This window comes from Aspergillus uvarum (genome assembly GCF_003184745.1).
Source record: "Aspergillus uvarum CBS 121591 unplaced genomic scaffold BO82scaffold_61, whole genome shotgun sequence".
NCBI classification, from domain to species: Eukaryota; Fungi; Ascomycota; class Eurotiomycetes; order Eurotiales; family Aspergillaceae; genus Aspergillus; species Aspergillus uvarum.
In genome coordinates, this window is record NW_020291358.1 from 95,908 (window position 1) to 121,711 (window position 25,804).

Genomic DNA, 25,804 nt, shown 5'->3' on the forward strand with positions numbered 1-25,804 from the left:
GGCGGTGTAGATCGTTGATGTTGTTTCTTAAAATAGTCCCGATGAGGGTTGAGGGGCAGGTGTGGCTCAAACTCACCCATGGTGAAATTGCACGCGACCTGAAGTCAGTGGGCCGCGCAGCGCACTTCTGAGGACCCATTGAGGGGATGAGGGCTTAGAATTATATGCGACACCGCTTCTGTAACAAATCAAGGTTGTTCTGCACCGAATAGCCCGTGCCCTGTTCTGCAGTAGCGGGTACATCCGCAATAACATGATCATCCAGATTGGATTTGGTCTTTTTTCAATGGCTTCGCGTATTGGCAGATTGGGGATACAGTATATAGAATTTGCGTAGCCCAGCACATATGGGATTATAACGGAGGTGTAAGGATGGGGAGTGGATATCCCCATTGACATTAAAAGTCTGATCCTCTAAAGGAAGTGAATGAAGCAATTATATACAACGAAGAGAAACCCGTCCCTCTTGTTATGAGCATAGCCCACAAGGGAAAGCAAGAATGATTAAAAGAATCCATATCGAAGAAAACCCACATCCATGTTCACATCCCGAAAGAAACAGAAACTAAGAAGAAGTCGGGCACACCGTCGTCGTCGTCTTGACCACCACCGTCTTCGTCGTCGTGAACGGGATATGGTTCGTCGTGGTGGCCGTGTACACGGTCTGGACGGCGGCAGCAGCAGCAGGAGCCGCTGCTGCGTTTGCATCAGAGGTAGTAATGGTCGTAGTGGCGGTAGGGGCAGAATGGGTGATGGTGCGGGTGCTGAATTGCGTGTGCGTTTGGGTTTGGGTTTGGGTTTCTGTTTCCGTTTCGGTGGCAGTGGTGGTGGCAGTCGTGGTGGCAGTGGTGGTGGCAGTGGTGGTGGCAGTCGTGGTGGCAGTCGTGGTGGCAGTCGTGGTTACGGTGGCAGTGCTGGTGACGGTGCTGGGGGCAGGTGGGTTTACTGCTGGGGCTGCTTGAAATGCGACTTGGGTGTTAGTGGCTGTGGCAGTGGTAGTGCTAGTGGTGGTGACGGTGGTTGTCGCGGTGGAAGTGGAAGTCAGGACGGCAGTTGAGGTGGTAGTTACAGTAGCAGTGGTGGTCGTCGTGGCAGCGGCGGCGTTGGCAGCGGGGACGTTGGCGGCGTTGGTGGCGCCGGTGGAGCTGCTGCCGGAGCCGCTGGTTGGGATGCACATGCAGCCTCTGTTGGGTTTGTTAGTTTGATCTTCATTCGGGTGTGAATTTGGGGGAGGGGGTGCTTACGGCAAGGCCTGGCCGAGGAGCTCAAGGCCTAGGAGTTGCAGGGAGGGGGTGTTCTCGCTGGCGCACATGCCCGATTGGAAACCCTGGGCGATACACTGTTGGATGTGGTGGTCAGTATATTCATTGCCGGGTAGGTTAGATGGGCTGTGGGAAAGAGGGGCGACTTGCCTGGACGATACAAACATTGGCATCGCAGGATCGCTTGGCGAGGCTACCGTGTGAGGGCAATGCGAGGGCAGTGTAGCTGCTGCATGCAAGCAGAAGAGTTACAAACGAGGTGCGCATGTCGGTGGGTGGGTTGTTGGGTTTTCCAAAGGTGTTCGAGTGGACGATGGCGACTTGGGGTTGATTATAGTATTGGTGATAGAAGGATTGTGAGGCGTAGTTCTTGGTTGTACAGGCTCAAGCCGGGGAATCTAAGCATTTAAATCTTCTTTTTTCAGCAATCTGGTGATGCTTAGACTGGACTCAAGCCTTTGCGGCTACCGGGGTGGAATTCGAGAATGATACATCTTGTATCTCCCGCTCACAACATCCGGCCTAATTTGGGCGTATCTTTCTTTCTTTAGAAAGGAATGGGGGAATGCGTGGATCCTGAGATATAACCGTCCACCCCACGGGTGGCTTCGCGGGTGTTGCGTAGAAGACCAGGTGTCGAGAATGTGGAGGGTCAAGGGTACCCCAGGCAACGCCCATCTGTCAATGCATCAAGTATTTGTAGTTGGAGGAAATAAGGATGTAACTGGCGGAAGGTCGAAGTTGGCTATTTGGATTCGGTCAGGTACCCGACAGTTGGGTCTCATCCCTTGCTTCATCCACAATGTCATTCTTCGTCTATCAATCATAACACACAACAGCAATCGCCCCTTAACTGGGCACTCTACGCAGCCGGCTTGATCTGCCCCCTAAGCTTTGACATTAGTCTATGCATTACCATCAAGTCAATCAGTACCATTGGCCTTTGATAATTCCTGGATGACCAGATTTCGTTACTATGAACGAGATAGTGGTTGCCAATATCGAGCTTTATGTACTTGCTAACTATACCAACCTCATCAATCTCACAAAATGCATATAGTACAATTCATATTTTGAAAAGTAAAATGCCGTTCACCAAATCTTATGACCGAAACAGGCAGAGTACCACAAGCAGTCAAATTTTAACAAGATCATCATCAAATGGTAGAACTCCTGTGAATATGATAGAAAGGCCATACCAACTTAATCTCTAGTTTTTTTCACGAACATGGATTGGATGCTCTATAACTTTAAACCTGGTATACAAATGATATAACGAACTCAACGGCTCTTAAGTTTATAGTACAGAAGCTTCATCACGACACCAAGTTTCCTAAGACAACCGCCAAGACAAGGTATCTAGATTCAAGCGCGAGCACCCAAGGCTTCAAGCTTGAAAATGACTTGGCGTTCGAAATCCGATATGTACTGTGCCCTCCCTGGCCAGCTGAATTGCAACTTGCCAAAGACGTCACTTAGTGATTTCAGGGCCACAAGATTAGAACAATTGCTCAGATAACTATGCCTCTCAGTATCGAAGGGGGTTTTTAATGAATCTGCAATTCGCATCAGATATCTAACGCTTGTTAAACTCTTGCGAATCTTTGAGTGAGTTTGCTGAGTTCTAATTCAGCGGGCCAGGAAGTGTGAGCAGCGCTACCTCCGACATCAAGTGATATGGCCGCTATTCCCCTCCAGGGTAAGCATTCAACTGAGCAAACTTCCTCCGGTGTTTTATCGTAGGAGGTACAGGATCATCACTTTGCGCAACAGCTTTCAGTGCGAACAACGGATATCGATTGGAACTGAATCGTGTGGCAATTTGTTTCATTATCACCATGAGGGCGGTTGGAGCTGGATATATAACCGCTCCCACAGAACCGGTGATCTAACCTTCGACCAGGTAGTAGGCTGTAGCTGCCTCAACTATTATATCGGTATCTTTTTTGACCCCGATTCTCTTATGATAAAATTAGAGAGGATAATTTTGCACCACGAGTAAATCAATAACAGGGCCATCATCTATGAAGGAGTATAATGATGGCCGGATGATGTTTGTTGCCATTCAACGCTTCCGAGCTATCCGAAGACCCCCGAGCCCTAAGTCGGGTGCTGCCGTGCGGGCATGCCTGAGGCCCACGATTGGTTTCAGCCGAGTAGGGCTAGTACTCTAGTCCTCCTACTAAGACTGTAGCATACGCAACTAGCTCGCATCAATCGACAAATCGAAACCGGCTTACGGGCCCCTCAACTAGTGAAGTTCAGGCTCAGCCGCACAAGGTGGGCGAGGAAGAGAAAGGGGGTAACCGGATCCCGCGTTGGGGCAATCAAATTTGTATGTGTACAAAGATACAGATCAAAAGACCTCACCAAACTGTGCAGCTGCACCTTCCACATCGCAAAGGGTCTGGCCAAGCATCTTCCGCAGCTCGTCCGCAACAAAATCCGGATTATCCTTCTGCACAAAGTGACCGGCGCCCGGCGCCTGAAGCGGGCCCTTGCTCCGCTCCGCGTCGGTCAGCCTCGCCAACCCCTCATTAAACCGATGCCAGTAGGGATTCATGTACACCTCCGTGAGCCGAGGCGGCGCACCGCCCATCTTCTCGAATTCGACCTGAAACGCCTCGAACTCATGGCCCACCACCGTCACCCAGGGCCCGCGGCCGTCCGGGCCCTGCAATCTGGGCCCGTCGCTGTCCGGCAACAGCTGCGCTAGATTGCGTCGGCTCAGGCCCTCGCGGCTGCCGTTGCTGGGATGAAATACTTTTTGCATGTAGGCTCTTGCGGCACGGAGCGCATCCGCGTCCACCCCGTCTGGCAAGCTGCGCGGATTGAATCCGGCCGCGTCTGGGTCCGGGTAGATGGACACAAAGTCGGAGTTGGCGAGCACGCTGTCCAGGAATAAGAGCCCGGCGACGGTGCCGGGGTACTGCTGTGCATAGAGGCGGACGAGCGCGCCGCCGATCGAGTTCGATACCAGGATGAGCGGTAGTTGGGTCAGGTCGGAAACACCCATCTTCTCCGTGGCTATTTGCGTGAGGAGCTGGTGCAAGTCATGAACCACGGTAGATGTGTCGTGCCCGTGGGTGGGGTCCTCGGCAGTGCTGTCGTTAGGGTCGCGGTCGGTGGTTTGGCCCTGGCCGTAACGGTCGTAGGTCAGCATCGCTGGCAGGCCGACGGCCGGGGGCTGGGCCTGCAGGCGCGCGATGACGCCCTCCCAGGAGGTCTGCGGGAGTCCGAGGCCATTGACGAAGACGACTAGAGCGGGCTTTTTGACGGTGTCCGCGGCGGGGTGGAAGCTGTAGCTGAGCCGAGCGGAGGGCTTGGTGGCCAGCGAGATGAATTGATAGTGAGGCATGTCGGAGGATGAGATGGTAATTGGCAAAACAGGGCCAGTAGAAAGGCGTAGAAGAGCAGGTCGGAGAAATTAGGGAGACTGGCAGTAGAGGACAACTTATAGGCAGGCAGGCACAGGACGCTAATACAGTCAGCGGGGACCACATCATGCACAGCTGTGGACCCACAGCGGGTTAGACGTCGGATGAAATAGTCCATGGAGGATGAATATAGTCACAACCTGTAGCACTGCAGTCGATCAAGATCACGTTAACGCTTGAACCCCGTGGCCGTCATTCTCGGCCCATTCGAAATAACCCAGCTATTGGGATGAGCCTGCGCAAACAGATTCGCTCTGCGATGAGCATATCATCACAAGATCCAACTGGCCAAGCACTGCAGAGATCCGTCGAGATGTAAAAACATCACGAAGATCCCACTCCTAAGGCTGGAACACAAGGGGGTGTTACTCTCAACGCGTTGAACCCCCTCTCAACCAATCACAGCGCCCCCTCTGTCAATATGTCAACTGATCACGAATATCCACTTGTAGGGCTGTTCCGCTGTGATCAGTGTCTGGGACGTGTTGACAGGGGTTTGACGTGTCAGGGTCCAATCAGAGTGTCTGGCCTGGCGAGATGTCAACTGATCACGAAAATCCACCTTTAGGGCTGGCTCCGCTGCGGACGTGTTGTCCGGGACGCGGTGAGACATTCACTATAGCGTGGCTTTGGGTGGGTAGGTTGGATCCTATTTGATTGTGCATCTTGGGTGGTTGGCTGCAGGTCTGCCGACAGTGCCCACAATTTTGCTGTGGTGCTGCGGTGAAGTCAAATAGAAAACAATTATGTCCCTCCACGGCCACTTGTCCCTGCAGTGATCAATTGACGTCTCCCGATACTCTTAAGAGGGTGCCAGCCAGGTCGTTGGCTGCGGGGCTTTCCACTGGATTGACAGCCCGGCGTTGGCGCTCGCGACCGTCGTCCAGCTGAGATCGGTCTCGTCGCTGATGAAGGGCGTCGGGTCGGCCTTAGTGGGAGTCGGCTTGCGGTCGAATATGCGGATAATGCGGGCAGAGAAACAGTTGTGGCCGCGCAGGGCCCGCGGCAGCGAGAGGAGGTTGACGAGCTGGCGGACGTTGATTGCCATCGTTCATTGGGCGTCCGGAGCCAGCCCCAGCGTGGCATCGGGGTTGATCGTGCCGGTGGATTGCGCGCCCACCCAGGAGAGCCTATCGGCGCTATCGACGGCCGGGTGGACCGTGACGGTGATCTGCCGCGGGATAGCGAAGCTGACCTGCAGGAAGGTGTACACGTCCGGATATTCCTCCGAGGCCTGGTGCGCGATGGGGATGTTAATGCCTCAAATGCACGCCGTGCGCTAGGAAATGGAATCAAGTATCAGTGACAGATCTCTAGAGCCCCAGACGAAAGAGCCCATCGAGCCTTCTTGTCAGGCTAGGAAAAGTGTAATGCATACATCAACCAGAAACCACTCCTCCCCCTTGGATAACAGGGGCATAGGCAAGATCATGAACCACGATTCAAGCGCACCGCCCTTGTCATGGTCGCGAAACCGATTCCTACTCACGCGCAGATTATGATCCACTTTTCGATAACTTTCTTCATCACTGAAGGGCTTCTTACCGTACAAGAAGTGGATGTTCGTCCAGTTTCCATACTTGGTGTCCCATCAGTCGCCCTTGACTACCCGGTAGGCGGAGCGTGGATGGTAATGGATGTCCTTAGTGTAGTAGGCCGAGTCGCCGCTGTATACAGCGCGGTTTCCAGATATATTCCACCAGAAGGTGGCCGTAGAAATGCTCTGGCTTGTCTGGGTCATATGCAGAAGATCGGAGGGCGGAGCGCTTGCAGAAGCATTCGCCTTCGAGGTAAGCGAAGGACATTTTCCATGGGGTTCAGATAGCTTTCAATGCGTATTAGTTGAAAGGGTTGCACTAATAAATGTTCTGAGTTAGAACGTGGAATTGGCAGATATTTATGATCATCAAGAAGGTCCGTCTCAGTCGATCTGTATTTTGCTGGGCTCAGAGCTGGAAGGCCGCGCAAAATACGCTTAGACAAAGAATGATAGAAGCACGCCCGTTTCGCTGGCGGGGACATGAATCATAGTTCCAGTTTGACGTATACATTTACCTATACTCCGCACATGATCTTGTGACTGTGTTCGAAGGGATAATTCTGCCTAATCATGATTTGACAACTGCTAGAAAGAATGCCGGGGATGGTCAGGGCTGGCTGTGATCCCGATGGTTCCAGGCCAAACCCGTAAACTTGATCGTCTCAGGTAAGACAGCAGGTGTCAGACATGACTGTAAGTCACACCTCGAGTTGCAACTGTCGCGTTGGAGATACCGAGCTTATATCTTCGGACGGAGACCTCCAAGCACGACACGATTCGTAGATTACAAGATTCCTGTCAACAGACATTCTTCAAGTATGATCCTGACACAAGCATCTTCGCGTAGGACTGGTTGCGAAGACGGAGGATATAAAGCAGGCCATTCGCCACTGCAAGTTGATGTATCACGATGTGTGACGTGTTTCAGATCCTGGGAGAAGTAACTCTTGCACTACTGCAGCTTGACTGAAATGGGTATGGGGGATGTAGTGCGATCTTGTATCAGCGATCGATGGAGTCTATCGCGATTCCAGTTGCAGCAAGGGCTGCTCTGCTCCGCCCAAGACTACCCATATCCGAAAGCATTAGCAGCTCAGCATATGACAAAGATGGGGAAAAGAAGAAAACAGAACCTAATGAAGTATCACCACAGGGTGAGACAGATGACAGCCAAGAACCTATACTATAAGCCAGTTTCTCTTCACCCGAAATGGGCTACTAGACCTTAGCATTGCTTTGAGACGCGCACTTGTCCCTGCAGTAGTTCCCGGCATTACCAGTCAACGATGATTGAATGATCGTTGTTAAAATATAATATATGCAACTGTTCGAGCTTGCGTAGAGAAGAGAATCCTTGACCGGCGGTCTCGCCTAGCGGGAAAGTCTTGTTGCTCATGTTGCGATTAAACAAGGATAGAAGTTGCTTGCTGCGGCTAAGAAGAAGTTGTGCAGCCATGAGGTCTCTCAAAAAGATTCGTGTCCGTGATTTTTATGGACGAGGGTGGGTGGAATCGGTCTTTCAAGGTGTGAACGGTGCCTCACTCGCAAATTTCCTCAGGGGGTGGTTGTAATGGTAGGTTTCTTGACATCGGACGGAAACCAGTTGCGAGGGTCGCTAGTCAGTCATGGTTGCTATACTTGATCGAGTTCACGGTCGTGTTTTGATTGACTCCAAATATGAAGAGCGTAGATACTACCTTCATGCTTTTGACCTCTTCTCGCAGTTACAACGACCATGGGTTTTGAATGTACTTTTTGGTTATCTCTACTTCCTACGACGGGCACCACCAGCACCACTACCAGCACCACTACTCCCACTGCTCTTCGCGCAAACTTTCAAAAACCCAACCACAAACTATACACTAATCAGCACCCTAAACCACTACCTGACTAGAAGAGCCCAGCCATACCGGCTCATTATGACAACACGCCACATTCGTCTTACAGGACGAACTGCCGCTCACTGTACCAGAGATTGTACCAGAAACTCAGCCTTCATCCAACCAACACCCCTATTCCCGTAACAGCGATTGATAAATAGACATACAAGGAGCACACCCCACCCCGACAGTCAACGGCTTCCCCAGCACTACCGTCGAATACAACACCGGGCAGCATTTGGCGGATTCCCCTGCCGCGCAGGTGACGGGCATATCGCGCTCGACAAATTCCGGGAGAGGGGCAGCCATCGCGGTCGTGGCTGCTGCTGCGGCTAGGACGGCGAGGAGGTATTGATCGGCAAGCATGATTCTGGACCTGTGTGTTGATTTGATTCTTTTCTGGATTTTCGAGTTCCGGGTTATGGCGAAACGAGGGAAGTAAAGAAGGACTTGCTGGAGCTTTATATGCCTCTCTGATCAGCATATAGACTGCTCTGGGCCAGTAAGGACTGATCAGCATAGGGTCTGTGCTGGTCCTGCTTGGTTTAGATTGTAAGTGAGGGTGAACGGCCGGTGGTGTTGTACCATGATTCATGTCGCGTAGATGGGAGCCTCGGGTTGAGTAAAACAAAGGACTCCCTATGGAATAATCAAGGAAAACCGTGGAGTATTAAATGTACTAGGTAAAGTATACTCGTCTACTGCCATGCTCGGCTGGGTCCCGGGGATAGTTCGAGGACGGCATGGGTGAGCAGGAACACCAAGTTTCGGTTGTCTGTAATTGTCTATGCCTAAAGTCAGGACTTTGAAGAAGAATGTGTCAACTCTCGAAGTGGAAGATGCGGATGGCACGCCATAAGCTTTTGGGTGAATCCTTAATCAGCTGCGAAGTGCGTGGGTTCGAGACTCTTTTGGCTGGGTATCGTATGATGGCATAATCTCATTCAGCATGTTGCAATCAAGGATAGTATTTACTCCTGGGACTGGGGGACGATGCGTAGCCGACGGGTTTTTTAGATCATGTCTTCAAGAACGGCTGGAAATGGGATGGTTTGCTTCCTACTGGATATGAAGACTGTCAGTGTCGCGGCCTCAGAAGATGGACATGTGTGAATACGGTACCGCCGGTGGAGAGCCCGATGCCGTGGATGAACCCCCGCTAGTGGTTGTTTATTTTGTCAGTAATGCTGTGGCCTTTCTCATCGTGCCTTTGAAGTCACTTATATGAATGACCCTCAGCGGGCTAAACTAGTTTGTAGTGGTGCTGATCAATACCCAATGATCTCGTTGACATCATTCCAATAGAGGGAGGATATGATAAATTAGGTCAAGAATGATCGACCACAGTCAGGGTCAAACTGATGCTATATGGGGTCGATCGGTAGAAATGACAGAACGTTCAATAATGATAACCTTCAACAACGGAGTCCGAAAGGCACAGCGCAGCATTCATCTAGTAAACATGGAACCAGCCAAAGAAGTAACCACTTGAAATGCGATTAGGAACTCGAAAGCAGGAGAGGTGACCCTTCCTCGGTTTATCAAGTATTTCAAATCCAAATAACTAGCTCAAATAGAAACGGGAACACAGAAAGGAGGCAACTGGGATGCTAAGAAAAGTCCTCCTCTTGCGACTCAATGTTGTTCTTGATCCGCAGCAGGAGCGTCGTCTTCCACTTATCCAACTTGCTGAGCTGGTCGTACTGGAAAAGCTTGTCGGCAAAGGCTTCCTGGTCACCTGCTTCACAGGCTTGGACTAGGTCGACGAGGAGCTGGTGCTCTCGGGTGGAGGCGAAGGTGGTGTCGATGTCGCGGTAGTTTTCGAGGGCACGGTTGGTGGCGACCAAATCCTATTTTCAATGTTAGGCAGTTAAGGAGGTAAGGGGTAGAGTAAACCAACATTCGTCGCCAGGTGGCAGATGCCAGCCTTGAGGAAGTAATCCTTCACAGACCACTTCATAAGGTTGTTGTTAATGGAAGAGCGGCCAATGCGCTCGTAGTGCTCGACGGCCTTGTAGTAATCACCCTCGAGGGCGGCCAGATCCGCGGCCTTGAGGTAGTGCTTGTTCGCGAGGCTGGATTTACAAGGTTAGCCCTGCCAAAGAGATGACTCGAGCACTTCAGCGTCGAAAGATAGAACATACGCCTCAGCATTATCACCCTCAAACCATTCCGCCGCCTTCTCATAGGCTTCCAGAGCCTTCTTGTTGTCACCTAGTTCCACCTCATACACTTCGGCCAGATGTTGCTGCTGCGACGCAGCGCGACGGAGGTTTCCCTTGAGTACGTAGTGCTGGATGGCGCTGGAGAGCACGCGGGCGGCGTCCTCGGGGTCGGACTTGCGGTAGACCTTGAACGCCTCGGTTAGGGTGTTGGCAGCGTCATCGGGCTCGTTGAGATTCTGCGTCTGAATAGATGCGGCCTTTTCGAATGCGAGACCGGCTTCCTTGTCTGAAAAGGGGGGGGAGGGGTTTAGTGTCAGGTGGAGGTAAGGCGAGTGGGAACGCGGTGCGCAGCCTGCTTACTCTGCTTCTGAACTCGGAAGGCATTCGCAGCCTGCGAGTACAAGTCGGCGGCATTTTCATATTTTTCTGTGCGACCACCAAAGAAGCTGAAGCCACCAGATGCGCGACTCAGCGCTTGATCAGCCTAAAGAGTGGAGGAGCATGGCATCAGTGATCGTCATTCATTTGGAGTCGGGCATGATAACGTGGAGGGACAGCGGGGCGGGGGGATAAGGGGATTTTACTTTTTGGAGAAGGACTCGGGGATCTTGAGCCATGTTGAACAGTTGGAAATTGTTGACCACAAAGAAGGGCAGAAGCTATATTCCAGCTAGAACAGATAAAGGGTTATGAGAGTGGCTCAGCCAGCAAGATGAGGAGAAGATGGAGGGCGAACTGAAGCGTTCAAGGTTGCCGTCACTAACAGCGGGATCGAGAGCTGCCCTCCACATCAACGTAGGCGGTGGGCCATCCCGCCCTCCCATTGGAGGACAGCCATCAACTGTTGTGCCTTTTGCTCTTTTCCAGTTCTCTTCCTCCACCGCGGCGCAGTTCACCAGTTCACCAGTTTCCAGTTTCCAGCCTTCCTTGCTTGTTTATCTCTGCTTTCGGCATCTACAATTGGCACACGTGTCTACTGCATCATTCAATCTGACCAACTACTTGCGCACTATCTCACGTACTCACCATCACGACCGGCATGTTCTTGCGCAGCAGCAGCTCACGGCTCTCCGCCTTGTTGTGCCGTCAACCTCCGTCGCGCTCTTTCGTCGCAGGACATCGCTCGTATTCTACATCCCAGCCTCAAGGACAAGATGACATCGACGCGATCCTTGCAAAGCCGACTTGGTCTGTCCGCTCGCTGCTCCCTGACGAGACCGATAAACCCTCCACTCCCTCGGTGACTCCCGAACAGCTTCGCCATCTGCTCCGCCTGTGTGCACTTCCCCAACCCGCGAACGAGGAAGAGGAGAGAAAAATGCTCGACACTTTGGAGTCTCAGATTCATTTTGTGAAGCAAATTCAGCGCGTCGACGCCAGCGACGTTAAGCCTCTGCAAAGCATCCGCGACGAGACCCCTGAAGCGGTGAAGGAGAACACGATTGGTCTGGAAAAGCTCAAAGAAGCCTTGTCCAAGGAACAGGTCGTCGGACGCAATAAGAGGATTCAACGAATTGAATCGCAGAGGAACGAGCGACCGGACGGAGACATCTGGGATGGAAACGCCCTCGCATATGCTTCCAAGACCAAAGGCAAATTCTTCGTTGTGGATACCAAAAACTAAGCGCTTCCTTCTGAGGGGGAAGAGACCAAATTTAGGCATTTTGCACGCACGCTGGAAGGTTCATTCAACCTAGGAGTGACTTACGTGATTGTTTCAGCTGCTCGAAATAACCGGCGGGCAGTCTGGGCGCTGAGTCAGCCGTGATCTCATCTCCGCTGCAAGCGGCGACCTCCTGATTTCTGTCTCACTCACTGATGCCTACGTGATTGCAGCTTGTAAGACACACCTTAGCATCAATTGATGTAAATCCCCGACTGTGGTCATCCGCAATCATGTGGAAATCGTTCAAAGAGAAACATGCTAGCAAATTCGGCTCGGGCCATGCTACGCCGCCTGCTCCGTCTCCGAGTGACCGCGGAGCAGATCTGACAACCATCCTCGACCGCCCGCAGCGCGCGGACTTGACTGTTCTAGTTGCTGAGGCCATTGAGCAGATGCGAAATGGCATTGTCGCTAATTTTCATGTCGCGCCTCCTGCCGTCCAGGAAACTGCACATGACTTCTCTAAACATGAGGAGGACGAGGAAGATACAGACTCCTTGTTTGATCCTCTTGATCATCAAGACGACGAAAGTTCAAACGATCGTGCTCCATCAGAGGTTAAGGCGTCGACCAAGGACCTTCAACTCGAGGCCAAAGCTCTCGCGGGCTTTGATGACTGGAGAGATACCGTCCTGCTCCGGATCGGGGAAGTAGTAAATCGGGACGATGATGCTCAGACTGAATCCAGCCAATGCGACTCATCGCAAGAACTGCCCGAGCCACGTCTTGAGGAGGATGAGACTGCTTTGAAGAAACTTCGTGAGGTGTATCCTCCGGTCGAAACGCCTCTCGTGCACCTTCCCAGAGCGAAGAAACTGTTGATCCTACACTCGTTGCTACTGTTGATGCTGAGTCTGGAGCACTACAATGCTCGCTCACGGGTACTGATGTTGTACGTATCGTCTTCCTTAAACCTTGACGTCAAGATCCTCAATGGAGACGAGGTCAAAGTTGCCCGGGGACTGCTCGACACAGCTCTTCAGCTTTCCCAAGCTGAAGCCAAAGAACCGGGGAAGCATCGCGATCCGTCCAGGAAGTGGAAGGTCGGAATAGCATCTGTCGCAGGAGCCGCGTTGATCGGCATCACCGGCGGGCTCGCCGCGCCTCTCGTTGCGGCTGGTCTTGGCACAGTCTTGGGTGGGCTTGGCCTCGGCGCCACAGCCGCAGCTGGCTACTTGGGCGCGTTGGCTGGTAGTGGTGTCATCGTTGGAGGGCTCTTTGGTGCCTACGGAGGCCGCATGACGGGCCGCATGGTCGACAAGTATGCGCGGGAAGTGGACGACTTTGCCTTCCTGCCTATTCGTGGTACCCATCGAAGGTCGGAGGACGAGAGGGAGGCAGCTGAAAATGATCATATGCTGCGAGTCACGATCGGCATTTCAGGTTGGGTGACGGAAGAAGACAACTATGTTGTCCCGTGGAAAGTGATTGGCAGCGAGTCAGAAGTGTTCGGTCTACGTTGGGAAAGGAAGCCATTGATGAAACTCGGCAATGCCATGAACTACCTCGTCACGAGTGCTGCCTGGGCTGCTGGAGGTCAAGTCCTGTCCCGTACTATCTTTGCTCAGATTATGAGCGCAGTCATGCTACCCCTGGGGCTACTCAAGGTTGCTCGCGTCGCGGACAACCCATTCAGCGTGGCCAAGGCTCGTGCGGACAAGGCCGGTGAGGCACTTGCGGATGCCTTGATCAGCAGAGTACAGGGCGAAAGATCTGTGACGCTGATCGGCTACTCGATGGGCTCCCGGGTTATCTTTTCTTGTCTACAAACTCTGGCCAAGCGGCAGGCATTCGGCTTAGTGGAGTCGGCGGTTCTCATGGGCTCACCTACTCCGTCTAACGCACCTCACTGGCGCCATCTACGCAGTGTTGTCAGTGGTCGATTGGTCAATGTGTACTCTGAAAACGATGCCGTTCTCGCTCTACTGTATCGAACCAGCAGTCTTCAGCTTGGTGTTGCCGGTCTACAGCCTGTGCAGGGAGTATCAGGAGTGGAAAATGTGGACGCCAGCGATTTCATCAGCGGCCATCTGCGCTACCAGTTCCTAGTCGGACGTATTCTAGGCGTGGTGGGACTCGAGAGTATCGATGCCGACGAAGTGGCTCGGGAGGAGGCAGCCTTGGCGGTCAAGGATAGAAAGCAGGAGCAAGAACGACTACATAATGAGCGTGCGGCCGGTTTAGATGGGGATGAGTCTGCGCGGCGTCTTTTGGAGAAAGGCGATGTGGAGGGTGAAGAGAAGATGGAAAATGAGGTTGACCAGAGGACTAGAGAGGGCTTGTCTCAGGATCACGAAGTGCGCCCTGTCCAGGCTAAGAGTCCAATTAACCAGTGATGGGTATCGAGCTGTATTCACTGGACTCTTGACAGGCTCCTTCTTAGGTTAATAGAACTTGGACTGAAGTGGATTGAATTGAGGAATCTTGAACAATGTTCATTTAATCATCGGTACTTTGAATCATCCGTATTGACAAACCGTATTCACACTGTAGATTTCAAGATTCTCTATCATCCAGAGCGCCTCTTATTCCATGGAACCCTAAGAGATGATACCCCCCGCTGTCAACAAATTCTCCTTCCTCTTCCACAAACTATCCATTCACATCCACCCACATACCAACCAACACCTCTATCTTCATCAAACTCAGATTATTCTATTCCTTCTTCACTTGAGACTATGGAACTGGTAGTCGCCCATGCTTGATAAGGTCTACGTTCCAGCAGTGACCCATTGGAAGTCTTGAAATCCGGCTCAACAAGTCAACTCTAATGGCCTTCAACCCAAAAGAATCCAATAGGACCAAGACCTCAGCAGGTAAGAGGAGTTCAACAAGAATTGAAAGCCTGGTCTAATGCTCGAAACGTCAGAAATGCAGCTTTCAGACTATAATCAATCCTACCTACTACATTGAAACAAAGGATGCACCAGGGCCCTTCCACCAAAGCCCCCTGTTGATATGCGCTTGTGCAATGCCGCTACTTCCCACGACTACGTCGGGATATACTAAATCCTGGTAGCTTTCCTCTTGGCCGAGTTCTGATATGAGAAGACGGTGACGAAGTATCTCTAGTTAAGACCTCGTCGTGAACTGTGGCCGATGTATGTCATCGAAGCAGGAGATTCTGCATCGGCACCACCGATTCAGACAAGATATCAGTTGGTGGAACGGAAACTCGAAAGGCAAAGTTCTTCTCGCACTAGTCATCACTGTTGAGTGCTGGCCGTACTGGCCGCACTATGATTGTGGGAAAATATATCCCGAAACCTCGTCCAAGGCCAAGAACTAGGGCACAGGCCGCAGCAGCTCCTGGAAAAACAATCTCTATCCCATATAATTTGTGTCGGCAAGCTGAGCCTGGCAGCAGTGTTTCCGGGACTTACAACCTCACACATGATCAAGAGGCACCCAACTTCTTTGGAACGTGGTAGAGACTTCGGAGTCCTCATTGGTAGAGTATTCGATAGCTACACATCAGACTTATTCGCTAACCGACATATAAAGGTCAAGTTGGCTGCCTAGACGGGACCGTACAAGTGTCGATTTGGGTTCATGACGACGTACGATCAAACGAGGTTTGTGAAAAGGGTTGGAACTTATAAAGTCCAGCTGTTCGAGCGTTAGACTCGTATAGATACACACTCGAGCACCTCCATTGCTTCCACTCGTAAAGCACAAAATCTACCACCACCGCCACTAAAACAACTGCTGCTGCCACTAAACCTTCTGCAGATCAAAATCGCCTTCGCACTAAAATCGAGCGCATTCGGTAGAAGATCAAAATGATCACCAACTACCACGGGAGGTAACAATCAGGCCCAACGTTGAAGGAGACTGCCCCCGTGGTGGACAGAGATCGTTCGTCACGACACGAATGCCGCTGGAGATGCGGTCAGTCCCCTATAAACCCCGAATACGACCCAAGGGAGCCACGGTCATCAAGTGTAATCAGATCAGGGATGACCTATACAACGCCCCCCCCCCCCCCCCCCGGGGCCTGCAGGCCGCAAATCCAGACCTAAGGTGAAAAGCCATTTCCGTGACCTACACAACTATGATCTAAATTCAGCTTACCCTTTCCGCTTTGCAACCATATTCACCTGATTTTTTGTATCTGGTGACATGCTATTTGAACCTGCCGTGATCCCGGTTGAACCACAGATGGACTACGCCGCTGCGACTAGGCTGTTGATAAAAGCAGGTGGAAATGCTAATGACAAAGTTCCACAACATTTCAGCCTAGACATAAGCTTTAGGTGTGCCAGAGCTGAAGCTGTTCTTTGCACTGTCCCTGGTGTCCCTATACTACAGACAAGACTTTCCACTTCGTTCGTGCTGACGGCAAATATATCCGAGAAAACTGTATCTGGTTTTATCAGAGCTTCTTGTGGGACAACTCGGCCTGGTTGAATATCGCAAAAGAATGAGGCATACATCGAATCTACTGTTGTCGAAAACCAAGCGGTTAGCTGTCCCCTTGCTTGAGGGCCGAGCCCTGACTAGGCTAACGGCAACGAGGATTCGGTAGTCGACTTCAACATCCAGCCGACGAAGACTATGTGAAATATCTAGAGGAGGACTTCTACACGTCTGAACATCGTCTCCATCGCGACTCCGCCGATGATCTTTCTGGAAGTATCAACCAGTATACAGATCAAATGCCAATGGACCCTGATTCCTCACAAGAACATATAATTATATCCCGATACATATCAAAAGTTCCTAATCTCTGCACCCCCTCAGCACCATTCTAGCTCTGAGGGCCCTCCCCTCTCTATGGCCGTTGTCAAGGCATCCGTTGTGTTCGGGCCCTCCGGGGTATTATGGATCCTCTGGTTACTCTGCGTCGAGACTTCGTGTTAAGCTCGCGTTTGCACCCTTCAAGGGCGGAGTCTATTGAGGGGGCCGCGGAGTTTTCCTGGGCATGGATCATATTCCTGCTGGACATGACTTCTTGCTTGTGAAACGTCAACCGGAAAACAAGTCGCGCACTTTCATGCTGCGCAGGGTCTTTCCATTCGAGCTGTGAAATGAAAGCACGGCAGAGAGAGGTACAAGAATGATATTACCACCGAGATGTTGAGGTCCAGCGCCTCCGACAGGAGGGTTAACTACCGAGCTACGTGCTCGCCTTGGATTGCCGCCTCCTCCGTTCGATCCCGCTGCGCCTGTTACCAAACCAAGCAACCCGGTGAACATTCGTATAAAAACCGCATTCAGCACGATCTTTTCGGACAGTCCTGCTATCGTGGAATGGTCAGGGACTTACCGCGGCTCCTGGAACCTATTACAAAGCTCAAGCACATTGTCATGGGCGCCATTCCCGGCCCCGACGAAGAGGCTTTCGTTGTCGGACTTGGCAGACCAAAACAACTCACTCGTTTCAGGCATACAGGGCAGCTAGCTCGGTACATGGATGAATTCCAGCGTATGTACGGGTTTTCTCGCGACATACCATCTTACCTTGGTTTATCCGCGGAGCTTCCGCGTGGAATCAAATCTTGGGGTCTCGGGGTCTATGACACCCCTAGAAGGTGGACGGGGATCATACATCCAGAGCCCCAGGGGGCTTTCTGCCTCGAAGGGAAGAATCATCCATCAACTGTGAGGATACGAACCCCACATAAATCACTGGAATCTGGTCATAGAAAGAATAGGGGAAGGGAAAGGGGCGCAAGTCAAAGGTCGAGGAAAGCCAGTTACAACTCATCCCTGTCCCATACGTCTTGCTTCCGTCGATGACGGTTTACACATCTTGGGGACCAGTACCGTCGGTCGTCCATGGCGACGAAGACCACCCGCGCACGTCGGTTTGTTGTACGATGGAAAGCGCACGGGTATGAACATGATATATGGATAACCGGAAAGCATATAGGCGCATATGACTTGGTAGCAGAGTTTAAAGAAACGCGGGTAAGGGATATCGCACCTACTTACCTTATTTGGGATCGGGCAAAATATCACGCAGATTGCCGGGGGATAGGGGCGATGGATGGCATCGTGTATATGGAAAGATTGCCGATTCAGAACGGGTCTGGGCTTTTGCGCAGGGGGAGATGCAAGATGCAAGATGCACTGGGCAGGGTGTCGCACCTGGCGTTCTTCTGTATCTTATACCATTATGACAACTGTCTGGAGGTGGGAAGGACTACTTGTGCACGTCACAATGAATGCTGTACAGGCCAGCTTGTGACCCGCTGCTTATAATAGTGCTACTGTTGACTTGCATGACGGTGCACAAAACGTGCAGATATTTGATGACATTATGGCATTAAAAGATTAGAAAATCCGAACGACGGAAATATGACATATCATCCCATCACTTGACACACAACCCAATTAGACGGAAAAGACCCAAGCTCGCAGCCTCCGACCGCTCATGCACAGAATGATGAATCCACCTCGGTGTAGGTCGCTGTAACCCGACCCAGCGCAACGGCCTGGTTGTTAGTCAGGCTGTTCATGGCCGCCTCGGCAATGTTGAAGCCACCGGGGGCAGCATCAATGGCCGTCACGTAGATCGAGGTGGTACCGTAGGTCAGCTGGTAGCACTTTCCGCAGTTGGGACTGCCCCAGCCCGACACGGTGGGGGCACCTCCGATGTTGGGGAAGCCCGGGATGTCGGCAAAGGTCGCGTAGTTGAGGTTGGAGCAAGAGACAGTGTCGATCGACTGGCTGCCGGTATCAAACACAGTGTCGTAGGAGACAGACACACTGACGGCCTCGGCGGCCTCGGTAGTGGTCTCGACTGGAGAGGCTAGGGCGGAGGTGTAGAAGACGCTGAGAACAGCCAGAGCAGATGCGAATGACTTCATTTTGGAGTGACGAATATTGTCTGGGCTGGGAGAGTATGAAGAGGTTGTTACTCTTGGTTTATTGATTGCGTGGGTAAGAGGATGTGCGTCATGAACTTGATGAGCAGGCAATGTGAAGTGTCCGAGGAGCGGTTTATATAGCTTTCTCTCGTCCTTTACTTGATCAAAGCGGTGGATTATTGAAGGTAGCCTCGCTCGGCGGTTGCCTTGAATATGACCTACCTGGTCAATGTGCTGCTATGATCCGTCGCATCCGCCTAAGCACTGGAGGCCTGATGCTGGGAATAGTAACATGATCACAGACTATATCGTCCACGTATTTCGAACTAGGACAGTGACAGGTATAGATCTGCACATAACAAGGCGGGATTGAGACATCCCCCTCATTTGGCGGAGAGCAACACCACATCAGTAGTGAGCGGGAGAGACATGCGGGGGTGGCAGGGCCGCAGCACAGACAATCCGGACCAGTCAGAGCAAACGAGCTCGGGCTTGGGATGAGACATACAGCCTTAGAGGCATTTGCTGCCCTCTCATCCGGCTACCTCCGACTGGGAGAAGGCCAGGTGACTTGTCTTGGAGGCTGTGGGTTGACTGGCAATGGATCCTATTCATAGATCATTCGAGTAATACAACTGCAGCATGGCCAGGTCATGCAACCCCATGCCAAGCAACTCAGCATTTCTTCCCGTATTCCTTCTTTAACTTCAATCATCAATCTCGACGTTGAAGCTGCATGGGAATATTTTTACTGGTGAGTCAAACATGGCCGATTCGATGATGGTTCGAACCTTGAACCAAAAATCCTCTGCGAAGGCTTGATTACTCTGGGGAGTAGCTTGGCGAATGGTGCCACTTAATCATTAATTGTTAGAGTCTCATCATGCCAGGAGACGAGACGAGCCATTAGGGAGGGATCGTCGCATCCGGCGGCGTCGAAGCAGCGCGATGCCTCCCGTCGATCAATCCTTCCAGATCCGATGTTCGGAGTAGCCCCCAGACAGAATGTCGGGTACGCACAGTGTAGGAGGTCCGAAGTCCTGGGGTGGAAAACCACGGCCGCATTTGGGTTGGGCCGCGACGGCTTATCCTAGAGATTGAGGTGCCGAACACCTCCCAGGCACTGCACCGTGCAGCTGAGATAGTTGCTGTAATTTCCACTGCCGACCGGTTGGAAATCCCTCCAGAAAACACTTGGTCTCCGCATTCTTCTTGTTTGTTACCTGCGACAACAACCCATGTCCATTACACCAACAAATTCGAAAGTATTTTCCGTCGAGGCCCTGTTCATGCACTCTGGATCCGACGTTCGAAGTTGTGTTTGCTGATGACGATGGAGGTATCGGGGTAGCCGCAGTATGGTGGGATGGCACTTGGAGTAGACCACGGTTCGTGGTTAGGAGCTCGTTCCTTGGAACCAGCCTCACGGCTGGGAAGTTCGGTATAGTTCAGGAACCATGGATGAGCCATCACATGGCCGTTTCTGAAGATTGACTATCTATGGGCCTCACGAGGTGGTACGCAGCCGATCGGGTCAGCTTCTGGCCACGATGGGGAAATCCCGAGCAATTAAGCTTCAAGACCACGGCTTTGGAGAGGTCCGCTCATCCCTGAAGATCACTGCACAACCCGAAATGAGTCAAGGTTGGAGTAAGAGATGCGATGGCGTGTGGAAGGAATGACTTGGAGAAAGAGGAGCTGAGACAGTTGAGTTGGTTGTGTTAGTGAGACCTTGAAGAGGAATAAAAGCAAGAGACACGGAAAGGTCACTTGACTTGACTTCTCTTTCTACTCCCTACTCTTCTTTCTTTTCACCCACCACCAAATGTCAACTCTGTCAACTCCCTTCCTCAATCTACCACAGAACACAATCCTCAGCATTTAAGCAATGCAAAGATGCTAGTACCATGGATCATCTCCCACCAACAACCGGTCCCAGATTTCTGGGCCGCGATAGCCTTCCACTGGCGGAACTCTTGAGGTCGAGAAGCTTTGTGTCTACGTAAACTCCCTGATTGACAAACTTCGATGGCGTGCGAAAGCTACTAGCCCACAAGCAGTCAGTGGCTGTATAAGCCTGCAACTACTTGACTCAGCTGCGTTTAGACTCCGTCGCATCATCGGAGAGCGCGTGTTCCAATCATGAAGATCTTTGGCGCAACAGCCCGACTTTCCCGTGCAGATTAGATCGATACTCCGTCCTGCAGGCGATCCTGCACAGAACTTTCGACTCCTTCTCGAGCCCTCTAGCAGACTTCAGGGGATGAGTTGTTCCCGTATCGATCAGCAGTCCTCAGTAAGAAGCTTGTCGCCTGGTCCGCACCAACGGCAACATTCCTTTGGAAGAAGATCCGGCTACAAATTGGCGTAAACACTCATTGAGTATCTTCCGGCAATCAGATCTTGACAATCTTCCTCTCCTCTGGGATTGATTGTCTTTTCTAGACTTCCTCGCAAATCGGCGGTTGTGCAGCAGCGCAACGGACCCGGAGAATACTAATAAAAATGATTTTGTTCGATGCAGAAGTGGACCCCGCGAACGAAGACCGTGCAGAGTGCAAGCTACGGAGCGCTATTCCTGCTAAATCCTGCGCTAGCAGTATGCGAGCTTAGCATTTGGTGTTTTGGTCCCTGTGGTCCACTCACTAACCCACACTAAGCTTGACCCATTGTCAGATATTCGGATGCTCCATACCAGATCTGTGTGGCCCCTATCCGGGTCTGCAGTCGGAATAGGCAAGACGTGTGGATGGTCACGGCCAATTGTGCTGGCAGGATTCAACTAGAAAGCGAAGCGAAAATTAAGGATGCTTCGCGGAGAATTTAGACTCGACGTTGCCATGCATGATAACCCAATTTCTAGCCTGCCAGTCCCTTAGCATCTTCAACAACCTTCTGCCCCAGGATTTAAAGCCTGCGCCTGTCACTTTTCTGAGCTGGCTGGACCCTGGTACCTCTGTCGACCTAGCATTTTGGATCTGGGTACTCTTACACCGGGAGATGAACGATGCCTGCTCTGTCACTACTGTCACACCTGCTGTACAGCAGTGATGCTGGTCGCGCCCATCTTGCAGGTCGGTCGACCCCGCAGGTCGGAATCCTCACGGCCAGCGACAAAGCAGGGTTCATCGCCATGGGTGTTGTCGCTCTCTGTTCTTTTGTTGCATCCTTCGGTCTGCTGTCATTCCTTACCTATCGTTTCATCTTCTGGCGTCAATACTACAAGCGTCCGCTGGCACAGAACCAGTACGTTGTCTTAATTTATAATCTCCTCCTGGTCGATCTCCAACAAGCAACGGCATTTTTGTTATGTCTTCACTGGGTTTCCAAAGGCCATGTCTACTATCCAAGTGCACCCTGCGTTCTTCAGGGATGGTGGATTCAGATTGGTGATCCTGGAAGTGGTCTGTTTGTCTTGGCGATCGCCATGCATACAGGTGCCGTGGTTCTGCGAGGTCGACAGCTGCAATTCCCAATCTTTGTCGCCAGTGTCGTGGGCCTTTGGATATTCATCATCATCCTTGGTCTCATTCCCGTTGGCTTGTATGGCTCCGAGACCTTTGTTATATCCGAAGCAGGCTGGGTAAGTTCCTGAAGTTGCTTGGTACACGGATTCAAAAACTAATTTTTCTGTCACATCTACAGTGCTGGTTGAGTCCACAACACGAGACGGAGCGACTATGGCTGCATTATCTATGGATTTTCCTCTCCGAATTCGGTACAGTCATCCTTTACGGGATCATGTTTTTCTACCTTCGACGCCGTATGCAGGAGGCGGCGTCCCTGCGTCAGAATCACCAAGAGAACTTGAAGCGATTGAACCGGGTGGTCGTTTACATGGTCATTTATCCTTTGGTATATCTGGTGCTGTCGCTTCCGTTGGCGGCTGGCCGCATGTCAACCGCCCGGCATATTGTTCCTAGTCGGGCTTACTTTGCGGTGGCCGGAACCCTGATGGCTCTGTCGGGCTTTGTGGATGTGGCAGTGTATACCTTGACTCGTCGCCACTTGTTGCTGGAAACCGATCTCAGCGCCTCGGACAGGATGTATGCTTACACGGAGTCAGCGGCATACCAAACGCACATCACGACGGGTCACGGCCACAGCGAGACGAAAAAGCCGCGCCTGAAGACTCGATTTCGGCGGGGGGGCCTACAGAGCATCAACGACACGGTGGACGACAACCGCGACTCGTCTACCGAGGACATTGTGCGTAAGACGGACATGGAACTGGCTGATCTGGGGCATGGCGTGTACCAGGAGACGACCATCGAAATTTCGCACGAGCCAGCCGAGCCCGAAGATTTTCACAAGATGAATCGCCACAGCGGGTGATGCCGGTGGAGAATTCAGCCGGATTCCTACCCCACCTGCCATTCATTCCCTAGAGAATTTTTTCTCTTTCTCTTTCTATTTTCTTTCTCCCTTCATCCTTCTGTGTGGATACAGTCACTCTTTCTACTTACTGAGCATATCTCACCCCTTGTCACGATCTTTCTTACGAGAATATTCATGATCACTATACCAAGACCTGTATCTATATCTATATGTACATCTCGGTTGTCCATTGAGGGCAACTGATAATCACTAATGACTTCCTTCCTGGTGACTGACGCGGCCTGTCAATGCTGTTTGTTGTGTAATTACGGATACTTCCCCCTAGTTTCTGGTTGCACGTTCAGTTGTCAACCCCACCGACGGACACTGAGGCGGATACGAAGCCGGCTGCCCTGAATGGCACTGCCCCGACCAATGGGCGGTCTGGAAGCGCAGTCGGCATGGAGATCGACAGGTCAGCCCCACAACGTGGAAGCTTGAGCCAGCGAGAAATCTGATTGGTCTCCACCTCGTTGGCTGCCACACTAGGCCTACTCTGGTTTTTCCCTCTTCGGCAACTCCCTGCGGCTCTAGCTCCGACTTGCTCAGTCACTTCTCAACGAAACAGGGGCTGGATCGTCACCAGTATCGACAGGCAATTAAAGCTTGCTATCAGCTTCTCGGTCGTTTCCCGTTTATACGAGATGCCTGCTGGTTCTGGTGCTGCTAGTCTCCGGAGGAAAGGATGTCGCAGAGACACGGCAGGAATACCCTTCATCTGCCCGGACACTCGGGTCAAGCGAGACTGCATGATGCATTTGCTACTTGAAGAGAGGGACGGGTAGCTACCCAGTCACCGGGAGTTGCCTACCTTGATGCCGCAGTCTCTTGCGTATCTAGCGGCCGACACTTGCTAGCATATACCTGCGTTAAAACACATACTGCAGGCTTGACAGCACAATGAAGCACCTGTCTCTGCAGCGGTCGCTGGCGCTGTCATCTATGCCACTGACTCGCCGTCAACTTACAGCATGCCTCCTCTCTAGGCAACCATTCCCAACATGGTCATCCTTACCGACACGCGTTGCAAACTGCTTGCGCCGTCGTCGGTGGCAGCAGGTTTTCTCGCGTCTGTCGTCTAAGCAGTATCCACTTATACGCGCACCACCCTCCCGGTGGCTGCGTAGCGAGCAAATGAGAGGCCTACGCAAATCCCGAGTCGAGCGTCATTTCGAAGCCGAAGCGATGAGTGGCTGTGGCTGGAGCTACGTACCGCAACTGTGGGTGTGGCTTGGTGGCTGAGGGAGAACCGTGGATAGGGCCAGTGGGCCAAGCCTTTCGTGTGTAGTCCGTGGATTCTTGCGTGCTGTGCTGGTAACATGGAGGTGGAGGCCAGTAGACTGTACGATACATGGTCGGGCGTAGTGAGGGGATGACGCTTTTGGGTGACTAGGGACCTGGATGCAAGCGCGCTGTGCGACAGTCCTTGCTCGAGGGTTGTCTACCTGAAAGAATGATACGCAAGACTATGGTGATCGGGTTCGGGCTGGAGATAGGCATGGATAAACCAGCTCCGTATGCTTTGATTGGGTTCGTTGGCTAGAGTACTCTAGACCGATATTCTTGCGATGGGATTGAAGCAAGCAGCCGCGGTTGCGTATGACTTGCAGTTGGATGGTCTTTCCTTCCGCCTCTCAATACTCTTGTCATACGGTTGATGGACGCGCTTGACAGGCCCTTCACCAACAAAAGCTGTAGTTTTTGGGTCAGACTTAGGACTGATGGTACCAGACCGTTGCTGGGTGAAGCATAGCATCATTGTTGGCCATCATAGATTGCATGAGGATGCCAATTTGAGAGCATGACACCACAACATCTTCTGAAGTGAGGACGAGTCTATTAGCTGAAAGGGCCATATCTAATTATAAGCACGAGGTTTAAGTATCTGCCATCTAGGCCCTTTATTTAGGATTTATTCCTTGTTTCCCTCATATTCCTTCCTTTCCTTGGTACCTATAATTCACTCCAGGACAAGCCAAATATGCCTGAATGAACACTACCATTGAGCTGAGCACTCTCTAAGCGTATAACATTCAGCGACCTGTTAGCCTCCCAAAAACTATAGTCTTCAAATCTGGCTTGGTATTCAGTAATACATGTATGCCTATTTATGATGCGAATTAAAAGTCTGAACTTTCGCAGCAAGAAAGACCACGATACAGTATACTCTGATATGAGGAATGAATCTATCTCGCACCCACAACACACCACTCCAAATGGAACTACTACTTCTAACCTTTGTCTGCTTCCTCCACAGAGCCTTATATATATAGGTCATGTTTAATATCCCAGAGACAACAACACATCACATTCTCAAATAGACTGATTGATCGGAGCGGCTGCTCTAAATCCCTTAGCCCCGGCCTAGCCTAGCTTAGCCCAGACTACTGTGCCTCCCTCCCCCAGCTAAAGACTCCGCCTCACCCTAACATCTTAGCTTCACTCCGGCGCTTTATTTTAATCTCGAGTTGAGTTCTCCAACAGTGGATTGGAGATAGGGGAAGGAGAAAGACTAGCGGAACGGGCGGATGATGATCCCCGATGCTGAGCATCTGCAAATGGAGTTATGATGTGGTAATTGTTCCCACTTGGTTTTGTTTTCGCTCTGACTGAGTCAGTCAGTCAGGGACTGGCTGGGTGATTGTTGGAGGGGGAGGAGGGG

At 51.7% G+C, this 25,804-nt stretch overlaps 9 protein-coding genes across 9 annotated transcripts; 3 read left to right on the forward strand and 6 right to left on the reverse strand.

Annotated features, from left to right (window-relative positions):
* Positions 1 to 565: 565 nt before the first annotated feature.
* On the reverse strand, positions 566 to 1,529 carry BO82DRAFT_368045 (uncharacterized protein; the record flags this gene model as incomplete). The annotated part of the gene is made up of 3 exons (XM_025637106.1): positions 566 to 1,184; positions 1,245 to 1,339; positions 1,428 to 1,529. The coding sequence occupies 3 exons, from the start codon at positions 1,527 to 1,529 to the stop codon at positions 566 to 568; spliced, it is 816 nt and encodes a 271-aa protein (XP_025488173.1).
* A 1,825-nt stretch (positions 1,530 to 3,354) lies between these two features.
* On the reverse strand, positions 3,355 to 4,733 carry BO82DRAFT_357744 (alpha/beta hydrolase). Its single transcript, XM_025636103.1, has one exon. The coding sequence runs from the start codon at positions 4,618 to 4,620 to the stop codon at positions 3,619 to 3,621; it is 1,002 nt and encodes a 333-aa protein (XP_025488174.1). The 5' UTR covers positions 4,621 to 4,733; the 3' UTR covers positions 3,355 to 3,618.
* A 768-nt stretch (positions 4,734 to 5,501) lies between these two features.
* On the reverse strand, positions 5,502 to 6,504 carry BO82DRAFT_405671 (uncharacterized protein; the record flags this gene model as incomplete). Its single annotated transcript, XM_025639506.1, has 4 exons — positions 5,502 to 5,726; positions 5,820 to 5,933; positions 6,078 to 6,278; positions 6,400 to 6,504. The coding sequence occupies 4 exons, from the start codon at positions 6,502 to 6,504 to the stop codon at positions 5,502 to 5,504; spliced, it is 645 nt and encodes a 214-aa protein (XP_025488175.1).
* Positions 6,505 to 8,004: 1,500 nt separating this feature from the next.
* On the reverse strand, positions 8,005 to 8,485 carry BO82DRAFT_405672 (uncharacterized protein; the record flags this gene model as incomplete). Its single annotated transcript, XM_025639507.1, has 3 exons — positions 8,005 to 8,094; positions 8,150 to 8,202; positions 8,287 to 8,485. The coding sequence occupies 3 exons, from the start codon at positions 8,483 to 8,485 to the stop codon at positions 8,005 to 8,007; spliced, it is 342 nt and encodes a 113-aa protein (XP_025488176.1).
* A 756-nt stretch (positions 8,486 to 9,241) lies between these two features.
* sec17 (alpha-soluble NSF attachment protein SEC17) lies at positions 9,242 to 11,025 on the reverse strand. The gene is made up of 5 exons (XM_025633630.1): positions 10,869 to 11,025; positions 10,645 to 10,768; positions 10,264 to 10,570; positions 10,020 to 10,194; positions 9,242 to 9,969 (listed from the first exon to the last, which is right to left on the reverse strand). The coding sequence occupies exons 1-5, from the start codon at positions 10,899 to 10,901 to the stop codon at positions 9,730 to 9,732; spliced, it is 879 nt and encodes a 292-aa protein (XP_025488177.1). The 5' UTR covers positions 10,902 to 11,025; the 3' UTR covers positions 9,242 to 9,729.
* Positions 11,026 to 11,169: 144 nt separating this feature from the next.
* On the forward strand, positions 11,170 to 15,166 carry BO82DRAFT_386207 (DUF726 domain protein; the record flags this gene model as incomplete). Its single annotated transcript, XM_025638239.1, has 4 exons — positions 11,170 to 11,369; positions 11,400 to 11,890; positions 12,202 to 14,247; positions 15,023 to 15,166. Exons 1-4 carry the CDS (start codon positions 11,324 to 11,326, stop codon positions 15,164 to 15,166), a joined length of 2,727 nt encoding a protein of 908 aa, XP_025488178.1. The 5' UTR covers positions 11,170 to 11,323.
* A 1,824-nt stretch (positions 15,167 to 16,990) lies between these two features.
* BO82DRAFT_169028 (uncharacterized protein) lies at positions 16,991 to 17,994 on the forward strand. The gene has a single exon (XM_025630328.1). It carries the CDS (start codon positions 17,027 to 17,029, stop codon positions 17,690 to 17,692), a length of 666 nt encoding a protein of 221 aa, XP_025488179.1. The 5' UTR covers positions 16,991 to 17,026; the 3' UTR covers positions 17,693 to 17,994.
* Positions 17,995 to 18,242: 248 nt separating this feature from the next.
* aspf13 (allergenic cerato-platanin Asp F13) lies at positions 18,243 to 19,218 on the reverse strand. The gene has a single exon (XM_025630329.1). It carries the CDS (start codon positions 18,763 to 18,765, stop codon positions 18,328 to 18,330), a length of 438 nt encoding a protein of 145 aa, XP_025488180.1. The 5' UTR covers positions 18,766 to 19,218; the 3' UTR covers positions 18,243 to 18,327.
* Positions 19,219 to 21,772: 2,554 nt separating this feature from the next.
* On the forward strand, positions 21,773 to 23,100 carry gprD (the record flags this gene model as incomplete). Its single annotated transcript, XM_025631759.1, has 2 exons — positions 21,773 to 22,348; positions 22,411 to 23,100. The coding sequence occupies 2 exons, from the start codon at positions 21,773 to 21,775 to the stop codon at positions 23,098 to 23,100; spliced, it is 1,266 nt and encodes a 421-aa protein (XP_025488181.1).
* Between the last annotated feature and the right edge of the window lie 2,704 nt (positions 23,101 to 25,804).

What these genes read in the sequence shown, in the direction of transcription:
- BO82DRAFT_357744 (XM_025636103.1), bottom strand. Translation starts at nt 4,620, where the DNA reads ATGCCTCACTATCAATTCATCTCGCTGGCCACCAAGCCCTCCGCTCGG.
- sec17 (XM_025633630.1), bottom strand. Translation starts at nt 10,901, where the DNA reads ATGGCTCAAGATCCCCGAGTCCTTCTCCAAAAA. An exon ending in CTTCCGAGTTCAGAAGCAGA is followed by an intron (nt 10,571 to 10,644) that starts GTAAGCAGGCTG and finishes CCCCCTTTTCAG; the next exon opens with ACAAGGAAGCCGGTCTCGCA. An exon ending in TCTGCCACCTGGCGACGAAT is followed by an intron (nt 9,970 to 10,019) that starts GTTGGTTTACTC and finishes CATTGAAAATAG; the next exon opens with GATTTGGTCGCCACCAACCG.
- BO82DRAFT_169028 (XM_025630328.1), top strand. Translation starts at nt 17,027, where the DNA reads ATGTTGAGGTCCAGCGCCTCCGACAGGAGGGTTAACTACCGAGCTACG.
- aspf13 (XM_025630329.1), bottom strand. Translation starts at nt 18,765, where the DNA reads ATGAAGTCATTCGCATCTGCTCTGGCTGTTCTCAGCGTCTTCTACACC.